Source organism: Penicillium argentinense, assembly GCF_028826775.1.
Source record: "Penicillium argentinense strain IBT 30761 chromosome Unknown utg000006l_segment0_segment0, whole genome shotgun sequence".
Taxonomy (NCBI): Eukaryota; Fungi; Ascomycota; class Eurotiomycetes; order Eurotiales; family Aspergillaceae; genus Penicillium; species Penicillium argentinense.
The window spans coordinates 547,073-572,344 of record NW_026622665.1 but is presented as its reverse complement, the minus strand read 5'-3'; the positions used below and the strand labels follow the sequence as shown (position 1 = coordinate 572,344).

The 25,272-nt window shown below is 52.0% G+C and overlaps 10 protein-coding genes across 10 annotated transcripts; 4 read left to right on the top strand and 6 right to left on the bottom strand.

Moving 5' to 3' along the window:
- Nucleotides 1–940: 940 nt before the first annotated feature.
- Nucleotides 941–3,370, top strand: N7532_007344 (putative C2H2 finger domain protein; the record flags this gene model as incomplete). The annotated part of the gene is made up of 2 exons (XM_056619837.1): nt 941–1,082; nt 1,137–3,370. 2 exons carry the CDS (start codon nt 941–943, stop codon nt 3,368–3,370), a joined length of 2,376 nt encoding a protein of 791 aa, XP_056473203.1.
- A 546-nt stretch (nt 3,371–3,916) lies between these two features.
- Nucleotides 3,917–4,494, top strand: N7532_007343 (uncharacterized protein; the record flags this gene model as incomplete). The annotated part of the gene is made up of 3 exons (XM_056619836.1): nt 3,917–4,088; nt 4,149–4,289; nt 4,370–4,494. The coding sequence occupies 3 exons, from the start codon at nt 3,917–3,919 to the stop codon at nt 4,492–4,494; spliced, it is 438 nt and encodes a 145-aa protein (XP_056473202.1).
- Nucleotides 4,495–4,927: 433 nt separating this feature from the next.
- N7532_007342 (uncharacterized protein) lies at nt 4,928–5,422 on the bottom strand (the record flags this gene model as incomplete). The annotated part of the gene is made up of 1 exon (XM_056619835.1): nt 4,928–5,422. One exon carries the CDS (start codon nt 5,420–5,422, stop codon nt 4,928–4,930), a length of 495 nt encoding a protein of 164 aa, XP_056473201.1.
- Nucleotides 5,423–7,670: 2,248 nt separating this feature from the next.
- On the bottom strand, nt 7,671–9,565 carry N7532_007341 (allantoate permease family MFS transporter; the record flags this gene model as incomplete). Its single annotated transcript, XM_056619834.1, has 7 exons — nt 7,671–7,722; nt 7,793–7,973; nt 8,023–8,371; nt 8,432–8,851; nt 8,924–9,129; nt 9,177–9,272; nt 9,322–9,565. 7 exons carry the CDS (start codon nt 9,563–9,565, stop codon nt 7,671–7,673), a joined length of 1,548 nt encoding a protein of 515 aa, XP_056473200.1.
- Nucleotides 9,566–13,035: 3,470 nt separating this feature from the next.
- On the bottom strand, nt 13,036–15,249 carry N7532_007340 (M3 family metallopeptidase; the record flags this gene model as incomplete). Its single annotated transcript, XM_056619833.1, has 2 exons — nt 13,036–13,228; nt 13,289–15,249. 2 exons carry the CDS (start codon nt 15,247–15,249, stop codon nt 13,036–13,038), a joined length of 2,154 nt encoding a protein of 717 aa, XP_056473199.1.
- A 731-nt stretch (nt 15,250–15,980) lies between these two features.
- N7532_007339 (stearoyl-CoA 9-desaturase sdeA) lies at nt 15,981–17,354 on the bottom strand (the record flags this gene model as incomplete). Its single annotated transcript, XM_056619832.1, has 1 exon — nt 15,981–17,354. One exon carries the CDS (start codon nt 17,352–17,354, stop codon nt 15,981–15,983), a length of 1,374 nt encoding a protein of 457 aa, XP_056473198.1.
- Nucleotides 17,355–19,024: 1,670 nt separating this feature from the next.
- Nucleotides 19,025–20,413, top strand: N7532_007338 (uncharacterized protein; the record flags this gene model as incomplete). The annotated part of the gene is made up of 1 exon (XM_056619831.1): nt 19,025–20,413. One exon carries the CDS (start codon nt 19,025–19,027, stop codon nt 20,411–20,413), a length of 1,389 nt encoding a protein of 462 aa, XP_056473197.1.
- Nucleotides 20,414–21,344: 931 nt separating this feature from the next.
- Nucleotides 21,345–23,244, top strand: N7532_007337 (nucleobase:cation symporter-2 family protein; the record flags this gene model as incomplete). Its single annotated transcript, XM_056619830.1, has 4 exons — nt 21,345–21,436; nt 21,489–21,655; nt 21,718–21,897; nt 21,953–23,244. 4 exons carry the CDS (start codon nt 21,345–21,347, stop codon nt 23,242–23,244), a joined length of 1,731 nt encoding a protein of 576 aa, XP_056473196.1.
- Nucleotides 23,245–23,395: 151 nt separating this feature from the next.
- On the bottom strand, nt 23,396–23,842 carry N7532_007336 (uncharacterized protein; the record flags this gene model as incomplete). The annotated part of the gene is made up of 2 exons (XM_056619829.1): nt 23,396–23,707; nt 23,765–23,842. 2 exons carry the CDS (start codon nt 23,840–23,842, stop codon nt 23,396–23,398), a joined length of 390 nt encoding a protein of 129 aa, XP_056473195.1.
- An 817-nt stretch (nt 23,843–24,659) lies between these two features.
- Nucleotides 24,660–25,171, bottom strand: N7532_007335 (CMGC protein kinase; the record flags this gene model as incomplete). Its single annotated transcript, XM_056619828.1, has 2 exons — nt 24,660–24,791; nt 24,983–25,171. The coding sequence occupies 2 exons, from the start codon at nt 25,169–25,171 to the stop codon at nt 24,660–24,662; spliced, it is 321 nt and encodes a 106-aa protein (XP_056473194.1).
- Between the last annotated feature and the right edge of the window lie 101 nt (nt 25,172–25,272).

Below are 25,272 nucleotides of genomic sequence, written 5' to 3'. Positions count from 1 at the left end.
ACGTCAATTTATGCTCGGTAGCTGCCGGCGAGCAACCTTTGATGTGTTCAGAGGAGGCTCGGTTTGCTCGGAGTATATCGTCCCAATGAGGAAGGGATCACCACTTCGGTAGTTAGCAGCCGCTTTGGCCTGAATCATCGGGCATTAAGATCGGCTGCAGCTGGCGCAAGTACCTGCCACCTTAATTTAATGGCAACCTAGTTCGCAGGATACAAGTATAAAAAATAAATGCTCTTGAAACTATGATTGCAATTTGGATATAGCACTCATTAACCCAGATAGTGCGCGACTAATATGAATTCAACAAGTACTTCAGTTGTACGCCAAGAATTGCATGCATGATGGTGGAGGACTTATGATTATCGTATTTGAGATGTGGTACGTCTAAACAACATGATACTGCACAAAGACATCAACATGCCTTTAAAACTGTGTATTTTTAGTACTTGCCTAAGTTATCTTGTTAAATTTCTCTTGAGTCTCGTGACCTAGTCAGACTAGTGTTGGACGAATGCCAAGCATTAGTCTGAAAATACCATTGGAAGATCCAGCTACAACTTGGTCATACTTGTGAGGTCATATGAATAAGGAATAGCAATCAAGATCGCGTTCATCCACTCACATGGTTATTGCCAAGGTGACACTTGCTCTCCCTGCCGTATATTGAGGTATATCTGCCGAATGCTGGTTGGCTCCGGGCGAGTCTGCACCTCCGCCTTCGCACCCCACCGCGTCTCCGCACTCCCCGGGAGAACTTTGTCTCGACTCGACTCGTCGACTACTGTGTTCACCTTTTGCGTGCTTTCTACTTATCCCTCTGCTGCATACCTGCCCTGCGTCGCCGATCCACGTGGGCTGTGGATCGACATTCCAAACGTGCCTGCAGCGATCGTCCGGGCTATGGCACCCAATGGTGCTGTCCGCGGTTAAACCAGACACCATGGCCGACACGGACGAACAGCCCTCCAAGCGGCGCCGTCGCAGCCGCCGGGCCCCGTCCGACCGCAAGTTCGAATGTACCCACGAGGGCTGCGGCAAGAGCTACTCGCGCGCCGAACACCTCTACCGGCACCAGTTGAACCGTACGCTCGCCGCCTGGAGATAGTCTGCGAAACCCCCGAGCTAACTGCCCCCAGACACGCCAAAGCAGATTTTCCGCTGTGATTTCCCCAACTGCTATCGCTCGTTCGTCCGCCAGGACCTCTGTATTCGCCATCGCGAGCGCCATACCACCCGCGGCTCCCAGCTGCAGAAGCGCGACTCGTTCGCAACCGACGGCCACGATGAACCCTCGAAAGCGCTTATACCAACCTCGTCGCCGTCGTCCCCCTCGATGACCCCCGCCGATTACCCCTTCATGACCGAACCCCCGACCACAAGTTCCAAATCCCCGCCCAGTACCCATTACCCGCTCTCGACCGGCATCGAGACCGCCGGCGTCCCGGTCTCGGGATACACAGACTTCTCCGGCGTGATCAGCCAACCAGACACCATGCTCGATTTCGACTCCATGTCCAATGCATATCCAATCTTCGGCGGCGAGACCTACAACCGCTCACCGTTTGCGATGGCGGACGATTTTGCGGCATGGCTGTTCAGCGAGCCTCTCGCACCGTTGGGCTACGGCATGATGCCCTTTGTCCAAAACCAGTTTTATGTCAATGAGCCAAACTATAATAATTTCTGCACGGTTATCCCGCAGCATCCTATGAGCGTGACGAGCATTCTAGACTCCGGCTCTCTGCCAGCAATTATCTCGGAGCAAAAGCGAAAGGAATTACTGCGGTTAATGGCGACACGGTTTAACGAGGCGGCATACTCGACCGATACGAAGCGCAAGGATGCGCTCATGGATGGCGATCTGGACAATGATCGTCATGTACTGAGTCTGCGCATGATGCAGACCTATATCGGGTCCTACTGGTATCATTTTCATAACCAGCTACCTATCCTGCACCAGCCGACTTTTTCAGCGGATCGAACCCCGAACCTATTGTTGCTGGCCATCATGGCGATTGGGGCGGCGACGTTGGATAAGATCCATGGACAGGCGGCCACCGAGACGGCCGCGGAATTGGCGAGCTTCATTGCGTGGCATCTGCGCTGGGAAATTTTTATGGATGCGGATTTCAGACCCCCGGCCAGACTGTGGGTGTTCCAGGCTTTGCTATTGCTCGAGGTTTACGAGAAGACTTTCTCTACACGAGCACTGCATGAGCGCGCTCACATTCATCACGATACGACTTTGACTCTGATGCGCCGCGGTAGTTCACTCATCGGCCGATCGTCTTTTGACTCACCAGATACGAAGGAGGAGGATGAATCGTGGTCTCATTGGATCAAGGCGGAGGCAACTCGGCGCGTGGCTTTTGGAGCATTCGTGCTGGACTCGACACATGCTACGATGTTCGGACATTCGGCGAAGATGGTAGCACATGAATTGCGGTTACCACTCCCCTGCGACGAGGCGCTGTGGGCTGCTACCAGCGCCGCTGAGGTCGCGCGAGTCCAGTCCAGTCTGCAGTCTCACGGAGTCCGCCCCGTCATGTTCCTGGATGGATTGAAACGCACACTGAACGGCCAGCCCGTCCGCACGAACTCGTTCGGCCGGATTATCCTGATGGCAGGTCTGCTGAGCGTTAGCTGGCATCTGAACCAGCGAGATCTGCAAGTCAGCTCGCTCGGAGTTGGACAGACCCTTGGTGGACGAGATAAATGGCGGACCTCCCTACTACGCGCCTTCGACAACTGGCGCCGGGACTTCGACGAGGCCTTGGGGTCGGCCACAACAACGGAGTCAGAGTCCCGCGATGTGCTGCATGGACTGGCGCACATGGTCTCACATGTCGACATCGTGGATCTCCAGATCTTCGCCGGCGCCGGCCGCCTCATGGGTCGGTCTATTACGGCGCGAGACTATTGCACCGCACGCGAGAAGACAGAACGCTGGGCCACCAAGGCCTCGGCGCGCGACGCGACCTTTTATGCGCTGAAGTTCCTCAACGCGTGCTTTTCGGACCCCGATCTGCATTCTAGCGACTACACTGCCCGTGACGACTACCTGCTGAACCGGCCCTGGGTTATGTACTTCGCGGCGCTAGTTGTCTGGACATACGGCTTTGCCCTGGACGGCCCCCTGCGCCCCTCGCCTGCACTCCTGACACATGCCGAACGGCGTCAAGACATGCAGCAGTTCTTGATGCGAGTGGATGGACTGCGCGAGCCGAATGAATTGGAGGCGATGAAGGGGCGGAACAAGTGCTTGGGGCTGCTGATGATTTTGCGGGATTCTTTCGGGAATTCGCGCTGGGAGTTACTGGGCGAGGCGGCGGCGCTGCTGGACAGCTGCATTGTGAAGCTGCGGTCGTGATGGTATCATTGTTTGATGGTGTATGGCATAGTGTAGGGTATTCTTGAGCTTGCTCTTATAATTATCATGACTGTATACACAACTGCATGTACGTAGGCCCCAGGGTCATCGCATCGTGAACCACGATCGTAGGGGTATCAGGATCATGATGTGGCATTCTAGGGTATGGAACGACTTGCAGTGCTTCTATCATTTCACTAGTCTGTGTATATATGCTCCTGCCCCGTGTGGGCAGTGTTGTCGCATATCCACAGCGCATCATCACACGCTAGCAGTTGCCCGCGCAACGGCCGATCCACCAACTTCGATCCCACCCGTGGCCTTCTCCTCATTCCAATCCCTCCCTAGTTCAAGTCCTCGAACCTCCTCAGCAATTGCATCCTATTTCCATCATGGTGAGTCCGAGTCCGATGTTGCCGTGCCCTTTCCGCGGGATTGGCTTCCCGCCCCCATCCCTTCTTTCCCCCTCTTTCCCACAACACCACAACACTCTCCGCGATCATCTCTGCCCCCGTCACACCACGCGCCTGCGACCAGCTTGACACAATGGCTAACAAACACGAGGCCTCTACCGATTACAAAGAAGCATTCTCGCTCTTTGACCGCCGCGGCAATGGTCGCGTCGCTCTTGAGCAGCTGGGCGATCTGCTCCGCGCTTGCGGCCAGAATCCCACTCTGCAGACCATCTCAGACCTTCAGAGCCACATGGGCGGCGACTGTATGTTTTCTGTTTCCCCTCTCTGATGTTACAACGGTGCACAGGTGCTAACTCGTGTAGTCGACTACGATTCGTTCGTCAAGGTTCTCAACCGCCCCGACGGTTGGCGAGCACCCCAAGGCCCGGAGATATACACTCTTGGGTTCAAGACGTTTGACAAGGAAAATACGGGCAAGATCGGCTCTGGACAATTGAAATATGGTGAGCACCCACTGGAGAGTTCCTCTTGCTGGCCGTGCGGCATACGAAAAGGCGAAGTTCCCTGGCTAACAACTGTTCAGTCCTGACCAACTTCGGCGAGAAGTTTACCGAAGCCGAGGTCGATGATCTCTTCAAGGTTATTGATGTCGACGAAAACGACGAGATCGACTACAATGACATGGTCCTGAAGATTCTGGAACAATGAGCGATTTCGATACCCCCGTTCCTCGACTCGACTCTGATTGTGACCTCGAGTCTGCGTTGCATACTCAACTACCCTTCTTGTGCCTTTACAACCTTACCCTTACGTCGCGCTCTTATTACAATACGCCTACTACGCTGTTCTTATGATTTACGTTATGCACATGGATGATTTTCGCGGAGGAACCCCCAGGCGTGCCGGGTTGCTGCTTTTCTGGGTTTCCTGCTGGGGCCCCGATTTACCCTGTACTTCATTGAATGAAATTCAGATGTTTTATTATCTCCTTTAATGCCAGGGTTCGTTCGATATGCGTGTTGCGTTGCTTGCTTCTCTGCATCAACGTTGCCCTGCTTTATCACTCGCTTAATATGGCCAGGGTATCCCGTCCCCTGTAATAATGTATCAAATGTAGCTTCAAGCTGACTGCTCTTGAGCCTTAATTAGTCTCCGCCCATTTCTTCCACTCCATTTCTCCCACACCACCGTCCTCTTCCCCCATATTTTCCGTCTGAACCACCGCCCCGGGAAGAAGGTACACAGCCGGTGGTCTGTCCCCTTCAGCTCCATCTCCATTCTGCGGATACTGATTCTCCCAATGTACGCGATCGAGATAGTACCCCGCGACAGCCCGACAGCGGCCGCATCGGAGGAGAATGCGCTTCTCGATTCCGTCTGCCCGTCGGATGAGGGTTGAGCGCTTATCGGGGATCGTTGTAGAGAGGAGGACGGTCGCGTGTTTTCCTGAAGCATCGGGAGTCGTGTCTGAGTCGGGATCTTGTGATTGCGATGAGAGGGGGAGGATTATGGCTGTGTCTTTTGAGCCGTTTGTTCGCCGTGGGAGCTGCTTTATGTCGCGGGTTGTGGCTAGCAGGAGGTGGTTGCAGAAGCTGCAGTGTTGGGTGCGGATTTGGAGGCGGGTTGCGCCGTTCATTTTGCGTGTTTTTGGTCTTGCGCTCGAGCTTGAACTGTGGCGGCTTGGGTTGTCGCGTAGAGAGATTTTGAGGCCGAGGGCTTGGAACGGGGTGATCGAGTAGTCAAAGTGGGATAGAGGAGCTCTGGTAGCTTTGCTAGCTTCGCGAGTGAGTGCGAGACTGGTCAGCGACACAAACAGGAAGTCTCGATCAGCTTGTTGATGTTTGCTGAATGGATTGGAGAATGGCTGAGATGCCGTTGAGATATGTCCGGGCGGTGTACCGCGGATGACAGAATGGATATGCCGTCCTTCGCATGAGCTTACGAAGATGGTCTTAATGGGAATCCTCAGGAGTAATCAATCACTATTCCGGGGCTCCTCGTTTTAATTGTTCTGTCCAAATAAGCTTATCTGCGTAAGGTCTAAGTTCATTGTTATCCTTGAGTTTGAATAGTTGTTGATGCCTCAAAAGGCATCTAAGACACTCACGCCTCGAGTACCCTAATGATATTTGCACTACATTCTCCCTCCTTTCTTAGATAGCAGTCTATGAATTCGTCTCATCTTGCATTTCAATTCAACGTGCCTAGACAGAGACAATAAGTACAGTTCAATTTATTAGACTGGGCCACGCTTAATTTCAGTAGAGTTTTCTGGGGGATCATTGTTATGGCAATCAATCTGTTCACTGTGAAAGGTTGAGTATGACCCACCTACCTAGGTATCCAATTTCTGTTGTGTTACTTATATACTATTTCCGGGATTCATATGCTTATGTTGTTCAGATGTATCTGGTCCCATGGCCTGGTGGAATAGTGCAATGCCTGAGTGCAGATACCAGTAATGTTAGGGCTCGTTCCATTTTCGCGGAGAGCTGACAGGTGTAGATCTGATCGCTGAACTCAGCATTCTTCGGTCATGGGTGACCCTGTCCCTGGGGGCAACGATATTCTACACTAGACAAGTCCTGGCTAAGCAAGAGGCTAGATGAAGGCGGTTATTCAAAGACCCTAGACAGATGGGCATTGTCCGGGTAAGACCTGGCTACGCAGAAGCGAACAGGCGCGTGTTTTGAGTAAGGCCTGGTTACGTAGAGGCGAGCAGTGGCTACGCACAGAGCGACCAGGCGTCGTATTGAAGGTGACGGACGCAGGTACCGAGAATTGAGTTAGGTTCTCGGCTACGCAAAAGGTGCGGTGCCAGAGCGATGGGGCGAGAAAAAGGAAATGTGTAGCAAGGGTGCCCCGTTCTTCCCATTCTCACTTGGTCAGTCCTCTCTACCCTGTCTATTTGCATAGAGCTAACATTATCCACAGGACCCTATATCTGCCCTGGAAAGGGATTTTGATTCTTGAGTCTTCGAATCGCAATCTCCGTCTTGGCCCAGAAATACAACATCACTTTAGAGCTGGCGAAAGTAGAGAGGACTCTGTGATGAGGGCCCAGGGTACGTTTACCACTCTCCTGCCTCCTCTACAAATCCAAATCCATCGACGGACTGGAAAATGAGATTCCTCTTATTTGAAGTGTCTTATCAGACTGCTGTATATCTTTGTTGACGCTCATATCGAACGGAGGTAAACTGACCAGATGATACCATGAGGACTGGGTTCTTCTGCACAACTGATGCAAATCTAAAGCTGCTAGACAAATAGAGGCTGCCACCGAGGAGATAGATGTGGCAAGTGTGGGTTGTGTGACCATTTTGAGAAGACAACTCGCGTGGTTCAATTCAGCACTCCCGAAAATTGATGTAAGAGGCCTGGAAACGAGGTACCCTCGCACTTCTTCTTCTCGGTGCGTCCTCGAATACGTGATATTCAAATAAGTATCATGATGAGCTCCACTCTGAATAGAACGCTGAATGCCAATACTAATGTTCAGCCAATCGGACACGACAACCTTGTTTCATCTACGCTAGAGCTTAAAAGGGGCCACGCGGAAGTGGCGCTTGCAAAGGGTGATATGGACGTGCTTGAGGCTTTAGTGCGCCCCAGAATATCTTCTTGGCAACAAAGGCCAACCACTACTGTTAGGAACACTTGACAGGTCAGACTGACGAGACAGATCGCGGACGAGTTTCTTCGTTCATTAAGTTTGGAGGAATGACGGTCCCTTTCGTATCTTTGATTTGACCGATATAAATTTTGCAGTTGTATTCCGACAAGAGTTTGGATGCTCGCTCTGAGCATCTTTTCGCTAATTTCTATAGGTTTCCAGGTACTGCTGAAAGAAAATCATGTGTGCTCATACTGGGCATCCGAGATCATAGTGTGTAGACAAAATCATGGTTCTCAATATCAGTGAGATCGAGAAACCTGCGGACGGGTTAGCATAATTCCGACAAAGGCCAAAAACAATAACGGAGAGGTTGCTTGATTAACTTACTCTTGGTTTTCCAGCCTCACATACCCGGGCGCTGACCGTATATCAGCCTTGCGTCGGTTCTCCTTGTTGTACCACCACCAGATGAACAGAAGAATAAACAAGCATACTCCCCAGCATGCAATAATTGTTATCTCTGCAGACACATAGCGAGGAGCATCTTCAGGGCGGAAGGTAAGAGGGCCTATCTATTATTAGCACACAATTCACGCTCTCTTGGAGCTACCACATACCAATAATATTGCCCACGCAGTAACCGATCAGGTAAAGGGCTGCGACCGTGGTTTTCTTCGTGTAGCCAGCAACGTTGGATGAGATCAATGACAGCAGAGCCACGAAAGAAGTCGGGAACGCTTGTGTCAAGTAATATCCCACAAGTCGACCGACGTTGTTGTCAAGTGGCAATGCCACAATAAGGATGATTCCGAGGGTAGCAGTGAGGAGACCACCAAGACTCGTCAGAATACGTTGGCCGGTTCTATCTCCAATAATGCCGTTTACGACAAGGGCGACGACCTCAACCGCGCCGGCGGGTGTGCCGTAGAGCAGACTTTGTTCGGGGGAATAACCAAAGCTGGTAATCTGAATTATGAGTTAGAGCTGTTAGCCTGATCCACATAAGTCGTGATAGATGAGATATACCAGCTGGCTGAAGAAGTTGGTGATGCCGCCATTCGGGATATCTGCGATAAGGGCGAAGAAGAAGAAAGCCCATGTCATTGGATCCAACAGTGCTTCCTTGACTTGATACCATTTGAAGTGCTTATTACCGATACCCTGCTGGTTGATGCGCACACGTGCAATGGCCAGAACGCGATCTTCCTTCTTGAGCCAGCGTGCATTCAGTTGGCTGTCAGGGACGATCCACAAGAAGAAAAGCCCCAGGCTGACAGTCAGTAGTCCGGTGAACAGGAAAACGATCTTCCAGGGCTCAATTAGCGAGCCATTTTTTTGAGATCCAACTGCGATTCCATAAGCCACGAGCCCTCCGAGGATCTGACCCCAGCCATTGAAGCTGTACCAGATGTTGACCCGTCTTCCTTGCTCGTTGCGAGTGTACCACTATAGAAATTTTAGTTTTGCAAAGAATGCCTCACCGGGAAATGACGAGGCCTTTTGGTGAGGTAGATATACCTGGGATGTCAATAGAGCAAAGCCTGGAGTCACTGCAGCCTCGAATACACCCAGGAAAAAGCGAATTGCTATCGCCCCGGGGTAATTCTTTACAGCTGCGAAACAACTTAGGATCATACCCCAGATCACGACGCAGGAACCGGTGTATTTTCCAAGTGGTAAGCGCTGAAGCAGTCGACTAGTTGGGTACTCCCACGCGATATAGCCTATTAAGGGTCAGCACTGCCTCCGTCGCCAAAGCGATATTACTCACCGAAATAGAAAAGGCTTCCGAGCCAGGAATATTGATCTCCGATCAAGCTAAGATCTTCTTTCAGACCCATGATGCTGGCGTATGAAAGTGTGGTCTCTGATATTTATTAGTCAAGTTCTTTCGGTTGCGGGTCGTCTCGACGAACTGTCAAGGAAATTCATTCCGTAGACGCAGCACATTACAGGCATGATATGCCAATCGATTGTCCGCAATAGACGCCGGTTTGTCGCATCATCAAGCTCAATTGCTTCGCCATGTAGGTCTTCAAAGGCTTTCATAGCCTCATCGGCGTCATTTGCATGTTTGATGAGTTTGGGATCGACATTTTTCACGGACAACTCAATGTCCACGGCGGTGGAGTCGCCCCGAGTCTCATCATCAGGTGACATGCTGAATTGCGACAGCCGATTGCGTTGAGCATGAAAAAAGAAAGTCTCAAAAAAAGACTCCGATTGTTGGAATTTGGAAGATGCGGCGGTGGGGAGCTGTTTAAATGGCCCCGGGGTGCAAATGGACGCTCAAGGGTCAGGTGAAAGGCCGAGAAAAGCAATACGAGAAAAAGAGGTGTGAGAGGATATGAGAATCCGAGTGCCGGCGAGGAGACGAGAACAGTGCGGGGTGTAGTTGAAGTATCACATCGAAGCCTCGGTAGGGATTCCGTGGTTCATCGAGAGCTTGTTGGGGATGCTACTGGAACCAAGCATAGTGGATTCATGGTTGGCAGCACTATGACATGGCGGGCTCAAACGGGAGGCTTTCATGCAGCCAGCGCGCTGCTGATATTTCACTTTTCATAGCCTGGCTAACCGCTTCGAGGTACTTGTGAAATTCAATTCACCTGTATGTGGTGGTTACCCCGAAAGCGCCACTGAGACTAAGAGCAACTGTGGGTTAATTAGGCTTATTTCCCCGCCCCTGCCATTTGTGGAGGTCCCCAGGCTTTCTGGCATTCACCCCGTGACCTCTATTTTTCGAATTCTTTCACCTGAGTCTTCCAGGACAGGCAAAAATGGACTCGATAATGAGAATAGTACGTATTCTAATTTGAGCCGAGTTGCTTGGAGATTCTACATTCAGTCTCGCTAAGTCGAGCTGCACCGGAATGTCTCCGAACCAAGCAAAGGGTTCATTGGAACGATTTGCCGAGAGGATAAACGGGATCGCTTTCAACCCAATTGCTGCAGGTCCTCCACGGAATAACATAGCGTGACCAATTAGCATTTGTTCACGAGAAAGCCAAGCTTGAGAAAGGCGGGGAATGAGCTTGCGCTACCCTGCCAAGGGAAGAGATAAAGATTCTCCGCAGCTTAGCTACAGCTTAACCAAATTCAGCCTTGAATAATGCTCATCTGGAAGGATTTGGCTTTCCTCGTAGCTTCCGGTTCGCCACGGGAAACTTTGGTCGGCGACAATGTCCATCCAGGATCAGTTATTCCCGTGTGTCACACACTTTGCCTATATGTCGGTCGGCTTTATCGAAATTGGAAATCCGATGTCAAAGCGAATTTTTCAGAATCATTGGAGAGGAAGAAGCCACGCTTTGCTGCTTAATTTTATTTCACCGGTTTCACATTCCACATCCTTGTCCGCCTTGGAGTTTCCTGTCGAACCAGGTAGTTTCCTTCAGCTTCCACCTGCTCTGTGTTTCTACTTTCTCTCTGAAGACAGGGTGCCATTCCGAAGGAACGCAAAATTCTAGTCTTTTACAATCTCGAACTTGAGCAATTCTTTCCAGTAGTCCCAAAATCTCGTCTATCTTGCCCTGGTCCACGGAATGCTTCACCAATTCGAATTCCGGCATCTTAACAGTAATACGGAACGAATGAACATTGCACAAGCATTGCTCAAGAAGACCGATGAAAGCAGGGTATACCGGTGTCCATCGGTGAGCGTCCGTTCTTTCCCCAAGCCCTGGCCAAAACCAAATGAGATATATACATATGCTGAATGAGTCCTGCACAAGCGGGCGACAAAAGTCTCGATATGATGAACGAGTGGTCGAATCCATCTCGTGGGACGAAGACATTTGTTCCATACAAACCTGGTAATGCTTCTTCGTAGCTGAAACCGAGCAAATTAGCCATTATATGAGTCATCGGTATCAAAACAATTGCCCAATTCGACAACATTTCAGCCACTCCACGGCTGTGAGTTTGTTACGGCCGGCGCACTTGTTCGTCCTTTGGTGCGGCACCAATAACCCTCATCCCCTCGATTCCCACATCGGCCATCAATTACATTACAGATGAAGAATTCAGATGCCTGACAGACACCATGCAACCAGTCCCAGCTCTTCCCCGCTTGCTTTCGCTTTGGCTAAACAGGCGGCTGCAACATAGGCTTCTGATCCCGATGTTGTATTTGATTGCACCATGAGCAAAGCATTGCTGGCGCTGGCATCATCGAAGAAGGGTTTTGAAAAGCCTTCGTACAAATTTCTTTGAGCAGAGTCCCATACCGCTTGTAATCTAACTAGGATCTCGTTTGGGCTCTCAGCAAACTTTCCTTGTCCTTTAAAAATTTTATATTGAGCGACAAGAAGCTTTTCCTGGCCCACGACGAGCGAATCCTACCTCGAATCGAGTTCTGGATACCTACCGTCGATATCCTTAACGTAATATATTTGAACATGTCCCAAAACAGGATTGTCTTGGATTGCACTTCCATCCCTAGGGTCGTGTTGAGGTCCATATGAAGTCCATCTAGGTGCTTCGAAAGCTCAGACAACTCCTCTTTCTTGAGGGGATAGCTCACGCTTTTCCGAGCTGCGAGAACCTTCAAGTGTATCGTGGTGCGACTGAACAGGTGTGAGGTTGTCCGCCTTTAATGTTGAGATTCTGCACAATCGATCCTTTAACAATCTATTCCTGAACAAATGAGTTTTTGAACTTGGTAGAATCTTGTGGCGGGTTTCGCACGATCGATCGCCTACCTTCTTGGTGGGTATTCTTCACGAGCGATCGACCCTCGTTAGCTTCCGCCCCATGCTCAACATATCGCATAATCTCGGCGTATCTCCAGTCGTCCTTTTGACACTGGTTAGTTTTCATGACTTTCACCAACTTGTAGGCTGTGCTTCTCCAGATGGTGCTCGTGTCGAGGTCCCTTGCTGGGCAAAACGCCAAGCAGACCACCTATTTTGCAGCCAGATTCCACCAGGCCTTGATTCCATAATGCCAGCAAGAGACCTAGGCGCGTTGAAGAAACGATTGGACGCGAAAGCAAGATGCGACGAATGGATGGTGCGGTGGCTTATCCTGACACACGTGCCGCAAGCCAAAGCTAGCGTCACGGGGCGAACCCAAATAGTTCCCGCGCACCATGTGGAATAAACTTAGATGGATATCGTTTCATGGAGCTCCCCGCTCAAAATCTGGTTTCGGGCGTTTTAATGATACCCTAAGGTAGCAATAGCCACTGGCAGTTTTTCCAAATTGTTGGCAGAAGACCCCCCCCCCCCCCCCCCCCCAGCCGGACATATTTCGCAAAGTAAACGATCTTCACTGCCGTGTAGTTTACCTAAAAAATTCACAAATTTCGTGTCTAAATAGTTATGCAGTCAATCTATCTCGTCCGTAGAGTTCAACATCCCCTTTCCTTATCCAAACCCTACGGCCGACTAGCAAACTTTCCCGTCAATTCATCAGCCACCGAGTAACTGGCGAGGTCATTCCTGTATTTACCACAAAGTCCGCTTCGTTTCGAATCGCGCACCAAGTCGATCTCCTCGAGCCTGAACCATGCTAAAATAGAATCGGCGAGTCATGAGCAAATCCTTTGGATTCGAATATATCTATTTAGATAGTCTACCAACTGCCTTCAATGTCATCGAATGTGATCACATTAAATCAACAATAGATCAAGCAAGACCAAGCTCCTTATAGAAAGCCGTAGTCTGCGGCTCCCGACCAAGGAACTGAGTCAAAGTAGTCATCTCATCCTGGCTACCGCCCTTCTCAAGTACCTGGTACCGGTACCGACGACCAGCAGCCTTGTTCATGGGGTCGTCCTTGAAGACAGTGTAGAACATATCTGTTGAGTAGACTTGGGAGCTGTAACAAAAAAAGAATTAATATGGCTCTATCAAGGAGGGTAGGGGTGGGGAAACATACCTCAGATATCCGTAGTACCCCGCATCATAACCACCGATCAAATGGCCGAAGGTCGCCTCGCCGTGGCCCCATTCGTCACCGGTGCCCAGGGCCTCGGGTCCGTCCATTTGGGTAATCTCCTTTCGGAGACGGTTGTAGGTAGCCGACAGCGGGAGGGCTTCGATGTCGGCGTGGCTGGCTGGTTCGTGGACGGTCATGTCGAAGATGCCGAAGTGCAGTTGGCGGAGGTTGAAGAGGGCGTCGTTGACGTGCTTGGTGCGGATAAGGTTGTCGATGACATCGTCTGGGATCCGCTCGGAGGGAGGCGATGTCGCGGTTTTTCCGGCCTTGCTCTGTGCCTCTTGCCAGCCGCTCAGGTATTCTTGCGAGAGGGTTGCGTAGTGTCGGCTCAGCGAGCGGAGTTGCGAGGGCGTCCAGCACCAGTTCTCCAACATTTGGGAGGGGGCTTCGACGAAGTCGCGGACTGTGTTTGTGCCATGGAAACGGGAGTAAATTGTCTTTGAGACCAGATCGTGGATGCCGTGGCCGAGCTCGTGGAAGAGGGTTACGACTTCGTCGTGCTTGAGGAGGGAGGGTTTCTTGGGGGTTGGCTTGGTGAAGTTGCACACCAGTGCGGTGGCGGGGTACCGGCGGCTGCCGCTGGCGTCGATGAAGCCCGGCTGCAAATTGAAGTTGGCGGCATGGCCGTACTTGCCTTCGCGGGGGAACAGGTCCAGGTAGAGGTAGCCGACGAAGCCACTGCCTTCGCCCTCATCGTTCCAGACACTGAAGACTTGCACGTCTTCGTGCCAGACGATGTCGTTGCCCTGGCCGGTGGGTGCGACGGCTGCGCGGTCTTCGCCGAGGATCTCGACGAATTCAAGACCGAAGAGTTCCTCGAAGATCTTCAGCATGCCCTCGATGGTGGTAGACAGAGGGAAGTACTCGGCGATCTGCTGTTGGTCCAGCGAGAAGTCGCGCTCCAGCATGAGACGGTCGTAGAAGCGGTGGTCCCACAGGTAGTACTTGCCGTCGGACTTGGGGTCCAGAGTCTTCTTCAGCTCCATCAGAGTCTGGATTTCACGCTTTCCACCGTCGGTGAGACGGGTGCGGAGGTCACCCAAGAACTTATCAACGGTCTCCGGGGTCTTGGCCATCTTGTCTTCGATGCGGAAGGCCGCGTGGTTGGGGTAGCCCAGCAGACGGGCAGCCTCGTCACGGAGGATAATGGCTTCTCGGAAAAGAGGCACGTTCTGGTTGCACTTGTTCTCATTGGCAATCATAACCTGACGACGGGTCTCGGCGTTGGCGGCGTACTTCATGGTGGGGAAGAGGTCGGGGTATTTGAAGGTGAGCCAGAGCTTGCCGGAATTTTCACCTTCGCCCTTCTTCAGACCCGAGAGCACATCCTCAGGAACACCCTCCAGCTCTTCGGGAGTGAACCATATACCGCCATTCTCTTCGTTCAGGTTCTTCTGGAACTCGATGCTTAGCTGGCTGAGACGCTTCTTGATCTCCTTGAAGCGGGCACGCTGCGGGCCGGCGGGCAGACCCAGTCCATTGCGAACGAAGTCCTTGTGCTCCTTCTCCAGCAAACGACGAGATTCAGGGTCGAGTTTCTCGTTCTTCTTCAGGGCCGCGTCGACGAGCTGGAAAATGTCCTCGCGCATGGCGGATTCGATGAAGAACTCGTCCATCAGCTCCTCGGCCTTGGAGGAGGCATCCCGCAGCTTCTGATCCATTGAGACAGCCTGGTAGAAGCCGAGGATGTGAGCCTCCAGGGCCATCACATTCTCATCCTGGGCGAGGGGACCGATGACGTTGGCGAACGTGGCGGTCTCGGCCTTGACCTCGCCGACGACCTTGTCCTGGATACCGCGGGAGGTCTTGATAATGCGCTCCGCGTCGGCGACGATGGACTGCGGGGTCGCCGTGAAGGTCGGCGGGGCCTGCGGCGGGCGCCGGAGGTGAGCGGGGGCCATGGCGGACGTGGTCAAATATCGAGGATAGCTATTGATTCGGAGATGACCCAACACGGAGGAGAGGCGGGCGGGGAGACGGAAGAAGGGCGCCACGATGACGGCGAGGAGGAGGATGAGGAGGTGGTGGCGGGCGGTGAATGCAATGGCGAAAGATAGCGGTGTACGTGTTTGTGCAGCACAACAGGTTGCAATGCAGCGAAATGCAGGCCCGACGTCGATGGCGATGGGGTCAGGTGACGGACCCGCTCACTACACTAAACACCTTACCATCCTAAGCTACCCCGCATACACATGGGGCCAAATACCATAATTAGGATAAAATTTACATTTCATTTGATAAATTATGAAAAACTTCAGATGATAGGATCATATAGACTAATAAATATTAACTACCTTGGGTACTCCGGATGAAACCGATGAAGATAATGATAGTTCTTCTCTACCCCGTCTTCAACTACAAGACATGACATGGGATACTAAAATTGAGGCAAAAGCTACAATTGAGGTAGCAGACAACAGACAAATATTGACTTCCTTAGTGTACTACTGTGGATGGAAAATGTTGATGATAATGATAGTTCGTTTCTAGTTCATGACAAATTATCTATGTGACAGTCGCTTTTGGAACCAAAGTCAATAAAAAAAAATGATAAAAGGAAAACGCCGAAAACACCGTCCCAACCCAGATGCAAAGACATATAATCGATATACTTGAGCAAAGTCAAACACAATTAAGCGGCATCCGCGGTCGGGACTGGCTCAGGGATCTTGGTGACCTGCGCACCAGCGCGGATAATACGCTGGCCGCTCTCGTCACGCACGTACTCGGAGTTCTCCTTGTGGGAGCGCTTCCAGATCTCGACCTCACAGCCGCCGCGAATCACACCCACACGCATGGTGGAGAGTAGGTTGTGCGCGGCGTTGGAGTGGTAGTAGATACCGCCGTTGAACATGGCGGTGGCGTCCTTGCCAATGCCGGAGTTGATCATGGCCTTGCCACCCGGGTGGTCCTTGATGAAGTCGGTCACGTCGTGGACGACACCGGCGATGGCAACCAGGCCACGGCCGTTCTTAGCCTGCTCGACGTAGTCGTCCCACTCCATGACAGGCAGCTGCTCCAGAGGGGTACCCCAGTCCAGCTTGGAGCGCTTCTGGTCGATCTTCTTCTGGAGCTGCTGGACGCGGCCCTTCTCGATCTCGTTGGCGCGGAACTGCTTGAGGTCGTAGGCGAGACCCATCTGCTTCCAGGACCAGATGGTCCACTTGGTGGGGTCATACTGGTGCCACTCGATGGCGTTGCGGTAGTCCGAGGGAAACTCGTGGTGGAAATTGTGGTATCCCTCACCGAGGGTGACCAGGGCAGTGATGACGTGGTCACGGGGGGAGTTGCGGTCGTCGAAGGGCTGGTCACCAAGCCAGTGAGCCAGAGAGTTAACACAGAAGGTGGCCTGCTGGACGAAGAAGATGCGGAGAATACCGGCGTAGACAAAACCACCGAGCCAGTCACCCCAGCCGAGACCGGCCACCAGCATGGGGACAATGAGACCCATGCCGAAGACGACCTTGAGATAGTGACGGTGCTGCCAGATAACGACGGGGTCCTCGTTCAGGTCGGAGATGTCGGTACGGCCGATCCGCTTGGGGTTCTGCTTCATGACCATCCAGCCCAGGTGAGAGTACCAGAAACCCTTGCGGACAGAGTAAGGGTCCTTCTCGGTGTCGGTGTAACGGTGGTGAGCGCGGTGGCCGCGAGCCCACCAGCGGATGGAGCCCTCAACGGCACCACCGCCAACAAGGGCGAGCCAGATGCGCAGGGGGAGTGTGGCGGAGTAGGAGCAGTGAGCCCAGAGACGGTGGTATCCAGCGGTGATACCCAGACCAGTAAAGAAGTAGTAGACGACGGCCCAGACGGCAGTCTTCATTTGCAAGGGAGTCCAGAAAGCCTGGACACAGCCCATGGCGGGAATGCCGAGAATCAAAAAGACATTAAGCCAGTTGACGTGCTTGTGCCAGTTGTTGCGAGTCAACGCAGTGTCGGCTATGTGCACCTTCTTGGTGTCAGGCGCCCGGGAGCCCGGGCGAGAGGACTCGGCCTTGGTGGACATGGTGTACACTAGACACGTTCTTCGTCGACCTTAGGAAGATGAAGAAGTGAGGTGCAGTGATGGAAGGGGATGTAGGAGGAGTGGCGGGTGCGAGGAGCCGGGGCGAGAGCTTTTTTATATGGGGGGCCCACTTGGGACCAACGTTGGGGAAAAGGCAGGGTTTGGTCGCCAACGGATATGGGGAAGCTCGGTGCAAAACGAATCAACAGGCACGGCGACAAGCAAAACAAGCAGAAATCACAAGATTCCTCGGCAGGGCCAGGCGGAAAAATCAGCAGATTCCAGAGCGAGACGATCGGCAGTGGTTTGGGCGGATTGTGAGATGCTCAATGGCTCGCGATGTTCCTGAGTGGCGTTGCTCCTTCCGGACCTGTTGGGTCACCCCAACAGTTTGAGGCCTGAGGCAGAGACCGTACCACCAGCGATCATGCCATGCCCACCACAGTATGGGCTGCTTTCAGGCCATTAAATAATACAGGATGGCGAATACAAAGCAGCATAATACTAATATCTAATGATTTTCTCGACTAGCGTGCTCTAAAGTCCCCCTGCTAGTCACGGCGTGGTTGAGTTGGGATGCATGAACGGCACGTGATGTACGTATGCGGCTTATCGGCATAAATAGGGTGGATGCCACACCACAGTGGAGCACGATTGCATTCAATCAATCCGATTTTTTTTTTTTGTATGCACAATTGGCAGTGTAGAAGATTCGATCGAAATCGGCAGGACACGGCTCTCAATTCTATGATGTTCACTTTTGCTGAATGTATTTCAAGGAACAACAACTCACATGTCTCGGCTGCGGCTGTCCCTGCGTCACCAGCCCTACAATGACGAACTATACGAAAATTCCCAAACTCAACATCCCTTATCGCTCCGACCGGGACACCGTCATTGGCACGTTGAGCGACGATAAAGCAGGAATCTTTCAAAACCGTTGAATGAGATCATGCCATGCGATCATTACAGCTGATCCCTTTTGGTCGGGTGAAGCGATCAATTTAGAGTAGGGATAATTAAGAGTACGGGATGGGGACATGGAGGTAAACCCTATGGAGGAAATGTTTGGTCCGCCTAGGTATCAGGCGACGATCTAGATCCGTCACGTGAGACTCGGATGGTGGGAATGGGAATGCGTATGTAATCAGATCACGTGAGGGTGATTGACTCGACACACCATAATTGGGATAATAAATATACGACTTGCCATGAAACTCGAGATTTGATGATTTTCAGATGATTATGAAAGTAATGGGCCATTCATCCCCTATTATCTTTTTTTTTTATCAAGCGAATAGATGATTTCTCGAAGATGACACTGTGAACTACATGCAAATGCTACAAATATATAACGGCAAACATAATTTCTCTCTTGTACACTAGTGTATGATCGCATGTGATAGTGTAGACATCACAGGAAGCCATATCAACCAATAAGTTATTAACCGAATTATGCAATTCTTGTGTCGATTTTAATCTAATACAAAGACAGGATCTGCCCACGATTTACATAACTCCGCTACCCCAGATCGCGCGGAGGTCACTGACCCACAACGGCCCCGCGCGTGGCTGCCCTGTCCGGATGCACGCCTCCTCGTCACCATCTCACCCAAATCCAATGCCACCCTAAACACCGAGTCATCGAGTGTCCCATCAATCCGCCCACCATGGGCTCCCACATAGACCCTACCCGTCAAGGCAGAGGCATCCTCTGGACCCTTCCCATCGAAGTCGTCATCCAGATCCTCTCCTACACCGACGACTTCTACGGCCTCCATAGCCTCATCTCAGTCTCCCCATACGCAGCCTCCGTCCTGACGACCTACCCAGCCCTAATTCTGGACCAAATCACCCGATCGCACCCACTCTTCCGTCTAGACCTGAGCGTCTCGGGATCCGGCCTCTTCCCACACATCGACTGGATCTTCTGGACCATCGCCCTGGCAATTAGCGGACCGTCCTTTGACTACGAGTCTCTTTCTCAGCATGTCAATATTTCAACTGATTCCACGCCTATATCTCTCAAGGATTTGTTGTCTGGAGAAAATGCCCCCTCGATAGCCCTAGCTCTGATCGACATGGCGGCGAGCATCCAACGGCTCGCCTGCGCTTGTTTGTCGCGGATGGTGGAGAATCTCCAGCCCGCCGTGTCCAACTCGAGTATCCTTTCTGAATGTGTAGATCGTGACTTTCCACCCCCGAATTCAATACCCTTCAGCTGGGTCGAGGAGTACCGTGTTTACCGCGCCCTCTGGCATCTGCAGCGCTATTCGCTTCTCCGGGAGTTGGCCCGCAAGTGGAACTGGAGCGAAGAAAATCTCGCCCAGCTGGATCGGTATGCGAAATTTAGTGAGGGTGTCAAGGGGGGATTCATGGAAGAAATTCTCTCTGTCTCAGAAGCCTTGCAAGATCTGGGGATAGTGCCAGATCCAAAACCCCCTCCCACACCGCGCCATCACCCCAATTCAGCACTGGACTCCCTAATGCGCCTTGACCCCGTCGCCATCGACCTGGGCGAGACCATCCCACTATTCAACTTCCGTGAGATGAACCTAGACTCTCCCGGAATATGTCAGAAACGCCTGCAGCAAAGTCAATCCCAGTCGATGGTAGCATGGAGGGTATGGACGCCCCCGCCCGTCCCGGCGAACAACGACATCAATTACGCCTGGGAACGCGAAGCGAGACACGCACTGTCCATGTCCGCGCCCAGCATCAGCAGCTGGATGGAAATGAGTTTCGACTTCGCGTATGGCACGCCCTCGCGCTTCCTGCTCCCGGGGTACGGGGGCGAGATCCAGTCGTTTCGACGCCTGGGTGTTTTTCTCTGGGACCATTGGCGCATGTATGTATCTGGGCTCGTGACGCCGTGGTTGTATTTGCGCACTGAGACGCCGAACGGAAGTCCGATTGGGCCGAGTCGGCATGGGAGGAACGAGAGTCTTGATGCGATGCGGTTGAAGTGGTGGTCGTTGGTTGGGAGGTATCCCGCTCGTGAAAGCGATGTCCAAGCGGTGGTGGAAGGAAGTCACAGCGAATTCGGTAGTGTAGCGTAGCTTGGCGGGCGTGCGCTTAGGTCTCGAATACTTGATCTCTTAGGAACAGGGGCGTGACTGCTTGGTTTGGGCAGGTACAGCCTTGCCACAGCGCACCGCCAACCATTCTCAGTGTTATGGACATGTGGCTGAAGCCACGATAAGCCGTCGGCGCCTTCCACGTCCTGACGGGGTCCTCCGCTTTTTCTATACCTGGAGTACCCTACGGTATTCTGCCGATGTGAGATATGAGAGATAAAGCTTAGATATGCATGATAGCCGATGTCGAATCGGCCGCGTCGTCGCGGCTCTTTCGGTTTCCACCGCTGCCCCCCGCGGACTGTGCACACGTGGAATTGAGTTGACAGAGCGCATCTAGACCCACTGCTCGTTTAGATTTGGTTTTGGAATACAGCGTGCATAGAGGAGTATAGACAGAGTAGAGTATGCTACAGTCGAGTACACCGGCTAAACATACCTTATCTCTTCGGAACAAATTCTTCCAGAATGGGATTAGGGTGGTTCCCGTGGCTGTGATTGGCGGCTCGCTAGAGACGAGCCCCACAAAGATAAGCCAGTTCTGGCAGAGGGCATTCCCATAGGACGATTTGAATACCCTAATAAGGAATTTGGTATAGTCAATGTGTCCGAAAAGGGGTGGACAAACACAGCAAACACTGACTGTATGACTGGTTATGCGATGCGCTCACTAATGCAGCCGCCGCTTTGCATCTTATCACGCCGAGACGCCCTTCTCCACATTCCGTTTAGACTTTGCGACGCATGAATCCTCCGTGTTTTTTTCTCTCTTTTTCTTGTCTTTTGTCGTCGTCGACATCAGCTCGTCTAGCCGATCGAGTCGTCCGGGGTGTCTTGACACGCAATATAAGGGCGCTGTCCCACCCACCTCGTCTCCATCAGATCAGATCAGCACTGGATCATTAAAGCTACCATGGATGGACCCGATCAAATTGGTCCGGATCGCTCGCCGAAACGATCGGTCGCGGACAAGGCGAGGCGCATTGTGAAGTCCTTCACCACGAGGTACACTCTCTCAGAAGGTGCTGTTCGAGCTATGCTGATACGTGAATTGTAGGGAAGGCCTCCTCGGCGACTATGACTACGCCTACCTATTTACCCCGCGCATCCCCTTCACCAAACAAGTCCGCAAATCGGCGCCCTTCTTCGGCCTCGATGATCGTGTGCCGGTTGTGTTGGCACTGATTTTGGGATTGCAGCATGCGCTTGCTATGTTGGCTGGTGGTGAGTCATGATTGCATCGATAGTGTGGAGTACTGGACAGGACTGATGCGTTATCTCCGAAGTCATTTCGCCGCCGATTATGCTGGGTGGTTCAGACGGTGTCAATTTCGGCGATGACCTATATCAGTACCTCGTTTCGACCTCGTTGATTGTTTCGGGCATTCTGTCTGCTGTGCAGATGACCCGCTTCCACGTCTACGGGACGAAATACTATGTCGGAACGGGATTGTTGTCTGTCGTTGGTATGTTCTACGTCCTTCACCATACCAACATGAACATAGCTAATCGCCGGTACAGGAACGTCATTCTCAACCATAACCGTCGCCCAAGGTGCCTTCAAACAAATGTACGCATCAGGCTACTGTCCCACAGACGTAAATGGGAACAAACTCCCCTGCCCCCAAGGCTACGGTGCTCTCCTCGGCACATCCTGCCTGTGCTCACTTCTCGAAATCGGCCTCTCATTCATGAGCAGCCGCATCCTCGCCCGCGTCTTCCCGCCCCTCGTCACGGGCCCTACCGTCCTCCTTATCGGCGCCTCGCTCATAAAATCTGCCATGCAAGACTGGGGCGGCGGCTCCTCGTGTGGTCCCTCGCCCCGAGCAATGTGTCCCAGCGCCGACGCCCCGCATGCCCTCCTCTGGGGAAGTCCGCAGTTCATCGGGCTCGGCTTCTTGGTCTTTATGACCATCATCCTGTGCGAGCGGTTCGGTCCGCCTATTCTGAAATCTTGCTCCGTTGTCGTCGGTCTGTTGGTTGGATCAATCGTCGCGGCCGCTTGTAATTATTTCGAGAATTCTGGAATCGCCGCTGCGCCTGTTGCGTCTTTTGCTTGGGTACATACCTTCCCGCTCTCCATCTACCCGCCTCTCATCCTCCCGCTGCTGGCGCTGTATGTCGTTATTATGATGGAGTCTATCGGCGATATCACGGCTACCTGCGACGTTTCCAGACTGCAGGTTGAAGGCGCGACCTTCGATTCCAGGATTCAGGGCGGCGTCCTCGGAAATGGATTAACCTGTCTTCTCGCCGGGCTGATGACCATCTCGCCGATGTCGGTCTTTGCGCAGAACAACGGCGTCATCGCCCTGACCAAATGCGCGAATCGCACCGCCGGCTTCTGCTGCTGCTTCTTCCTCGTCATTATGGGTATCTTCTCCAAGTTTGCTGCTGCGCTTGTGGCGATTCCCAGTGCTGTCCTCGGTGGTATGACGACATTCTTGTTTAGTTCTGTTGCTATCTCGGGTATAAGGATTATTTCTACGATTGAGTTTACCCGTCGTAATCGGTTTATTCTTACTGCCAGCTTTGCGCTGGGTATGGGCATTACCCTTGTGCCGGATTGGTGGTCTTATTTCTTTTCTTACGAGGGGAATAATCATGCGCTGGAGGGTCTGTTGAATGCTGTGAACCTGGTTATGGAGAACGGTTTTGCGGTTGCTGCTATCCTGGGCGTGTTGTTGAATCTTTTTATTCCCGAGGAGGCGGATGATGACGCGCCGGATGTGTTTACTGCGAATGAGTCGGAAGATGGACAGGTTGAGTCTGGCCCTGCCCATGGTGTAAGCAAGGTGGAACCTGGTCTTTGATCTACCGTGTGGTTGGAATTGGCGTTTGCTTTTGGTAAATGAGGCTCATGCGGATATAACAGATTGGAAATATTTCCTTAATGATTACACTTCTCTACCCATCCTTCTACACACAGTGTTCAAATCAGACCAGGCCATCTCCCATAAGCATCTACAAGCTCAGACTATCCTCACAAGAGACCACTGCATCCTCAAGGGACTCAACAACATCCCGCTTGTCATTCGAACCGCACCGGGCATAGGAGTTATCGCAGAGGATGCAGCAGCGTTTACTGGGCCACTGCGCCAGCGTCTCGTCACGCTTGTATCGCACGTTCGGATTGTCACAGTTGAGGCAACAGCGCTTGGTGGGTCCGAAGAGGGCTTCTTCTTCGGTTTCGACGGCTTCGCGCTTGTCGTTGGAGCCGCAGCGGGCGTAGAGATTGTCACAGAGGATGCAGCAGCGTTTGGAGATTGAGGCGAGCTGATTTGTATGAGTTATTTGCTTGCTGCGAGAAACTTGATTTGGTAAAGTTCTTACGTCGTTGGAGGACGAAACGGGGCTGGCGAGTGTCGCCGCGAATGTGCAGAAGAGGATGGCGAGGGCGGAGATGCGCATTTTGGATGGTTTCTCGAGGTAAGTCTTGAAATTGAAATGAATGTGGTCTGGAGGAAGTGGCTTCATTTATTCTGCAGCAATGTAGACATTTATTCTGCAGCAATGTAGAAAAATGTCCTCGTGGATTCCGAGGTCCTGCCGATCTGTCTCCAAGATGGTGCTGCCAAGGCTCTACTACGGCTGTTTCCCGGCGTGGAAGGGGGGTCCGTCGAGGGCGATGAGGAGACATGGCCAGTCCCAGCGGGTCTCCCGAAAGATAACAACAATTGTGTTGTGTGGAACAGCTCTGTTAATTCCATCTGAATGTGAATATTTGAATCGACATGAAAAGTATGCATCCAAAATTAAGGTAAAAGTTTCTGCTGATTATCGATCAGATAAGAAACAGGTTCCCGTCTAAATGCAGATCGGCAGCCGTTGCTACACCGTCTCCACGCCGTCCCCACTTAATAAGATGCCGACTGGCAACCTAATAAGTTGCCTGTGAGACATTTTTTCAATGATGCTGTTAGCGCTGCGGTATTCCTTCAATCAAAAATTCTTTTGATGGTGGGATGGTTTGGTTCCGATTTTTGTCCGAGGACGCAGCTTTCATTGAGATGGGTTTTTTTAGTGACACAGGGAGCTGAGAGATGCCATTGTGGCCTTAAGTATTTGAAAATGTCTTTGAAGATGTCGAGGAATGAATCCTCACGTAGCTCTGCGGCTGTCGCTCTCTCCTCCGGGTCCCAGGTTAGCATCCTCTTGACGAATGGGAGGAGTTCGGCCCGTTAAACGAGATCTTCTGCAGCCATTCGATGAGAAGTGTCTCGTGAGATTAGGAGACGAATTCTGCTGGGGGTGGTCCTAGCAGTGCGATCATTTCTGCTAGGTGGTGTGTTGCATGATAGGTGCCGTTGGCATCTTGGGCTTGCGTGAAGAGTTCTGTGTTTTGGGTCATGTCCGACAACTACATTTCCAAGAGCACCGTGTTAGCATCTGCCGTTTCATGGAAAATTTTAATCCTTAGGTGAAGGGTCTGACGTATCAATGTCCCCAAACTCCAAATATCCGCATTCCGATTCCACGGAAATCCCAACGTCATCTCTGGTGCACGGTAATGATTAGCCTGGATGATATATACACCCCGTCCGCCCTTACCATGAAGTCGGAGGCCGTTCCCAAAATCCACGATCCCCTGGTATATCCTGGCCCATTTCTCTTTCGGGGGATGAAGTCATTGCCGCGATGGATAACCGGGTGCCCTTTGTTGAGTTTGTAGTCTACTGGATTGTCCAGATGCCATTCTAGGAAGTCGGCGACGACTTGGCCGTCTTCGAAGGGGAGCATTTTGCTTTCGAGCTTAGGTCTGGATTTGAATTGTCTTAGCGGAAGCAAGGGAGTGGAACACATGATTTATGTACCTGAGTGCACAACATTGCAGGTTGAAT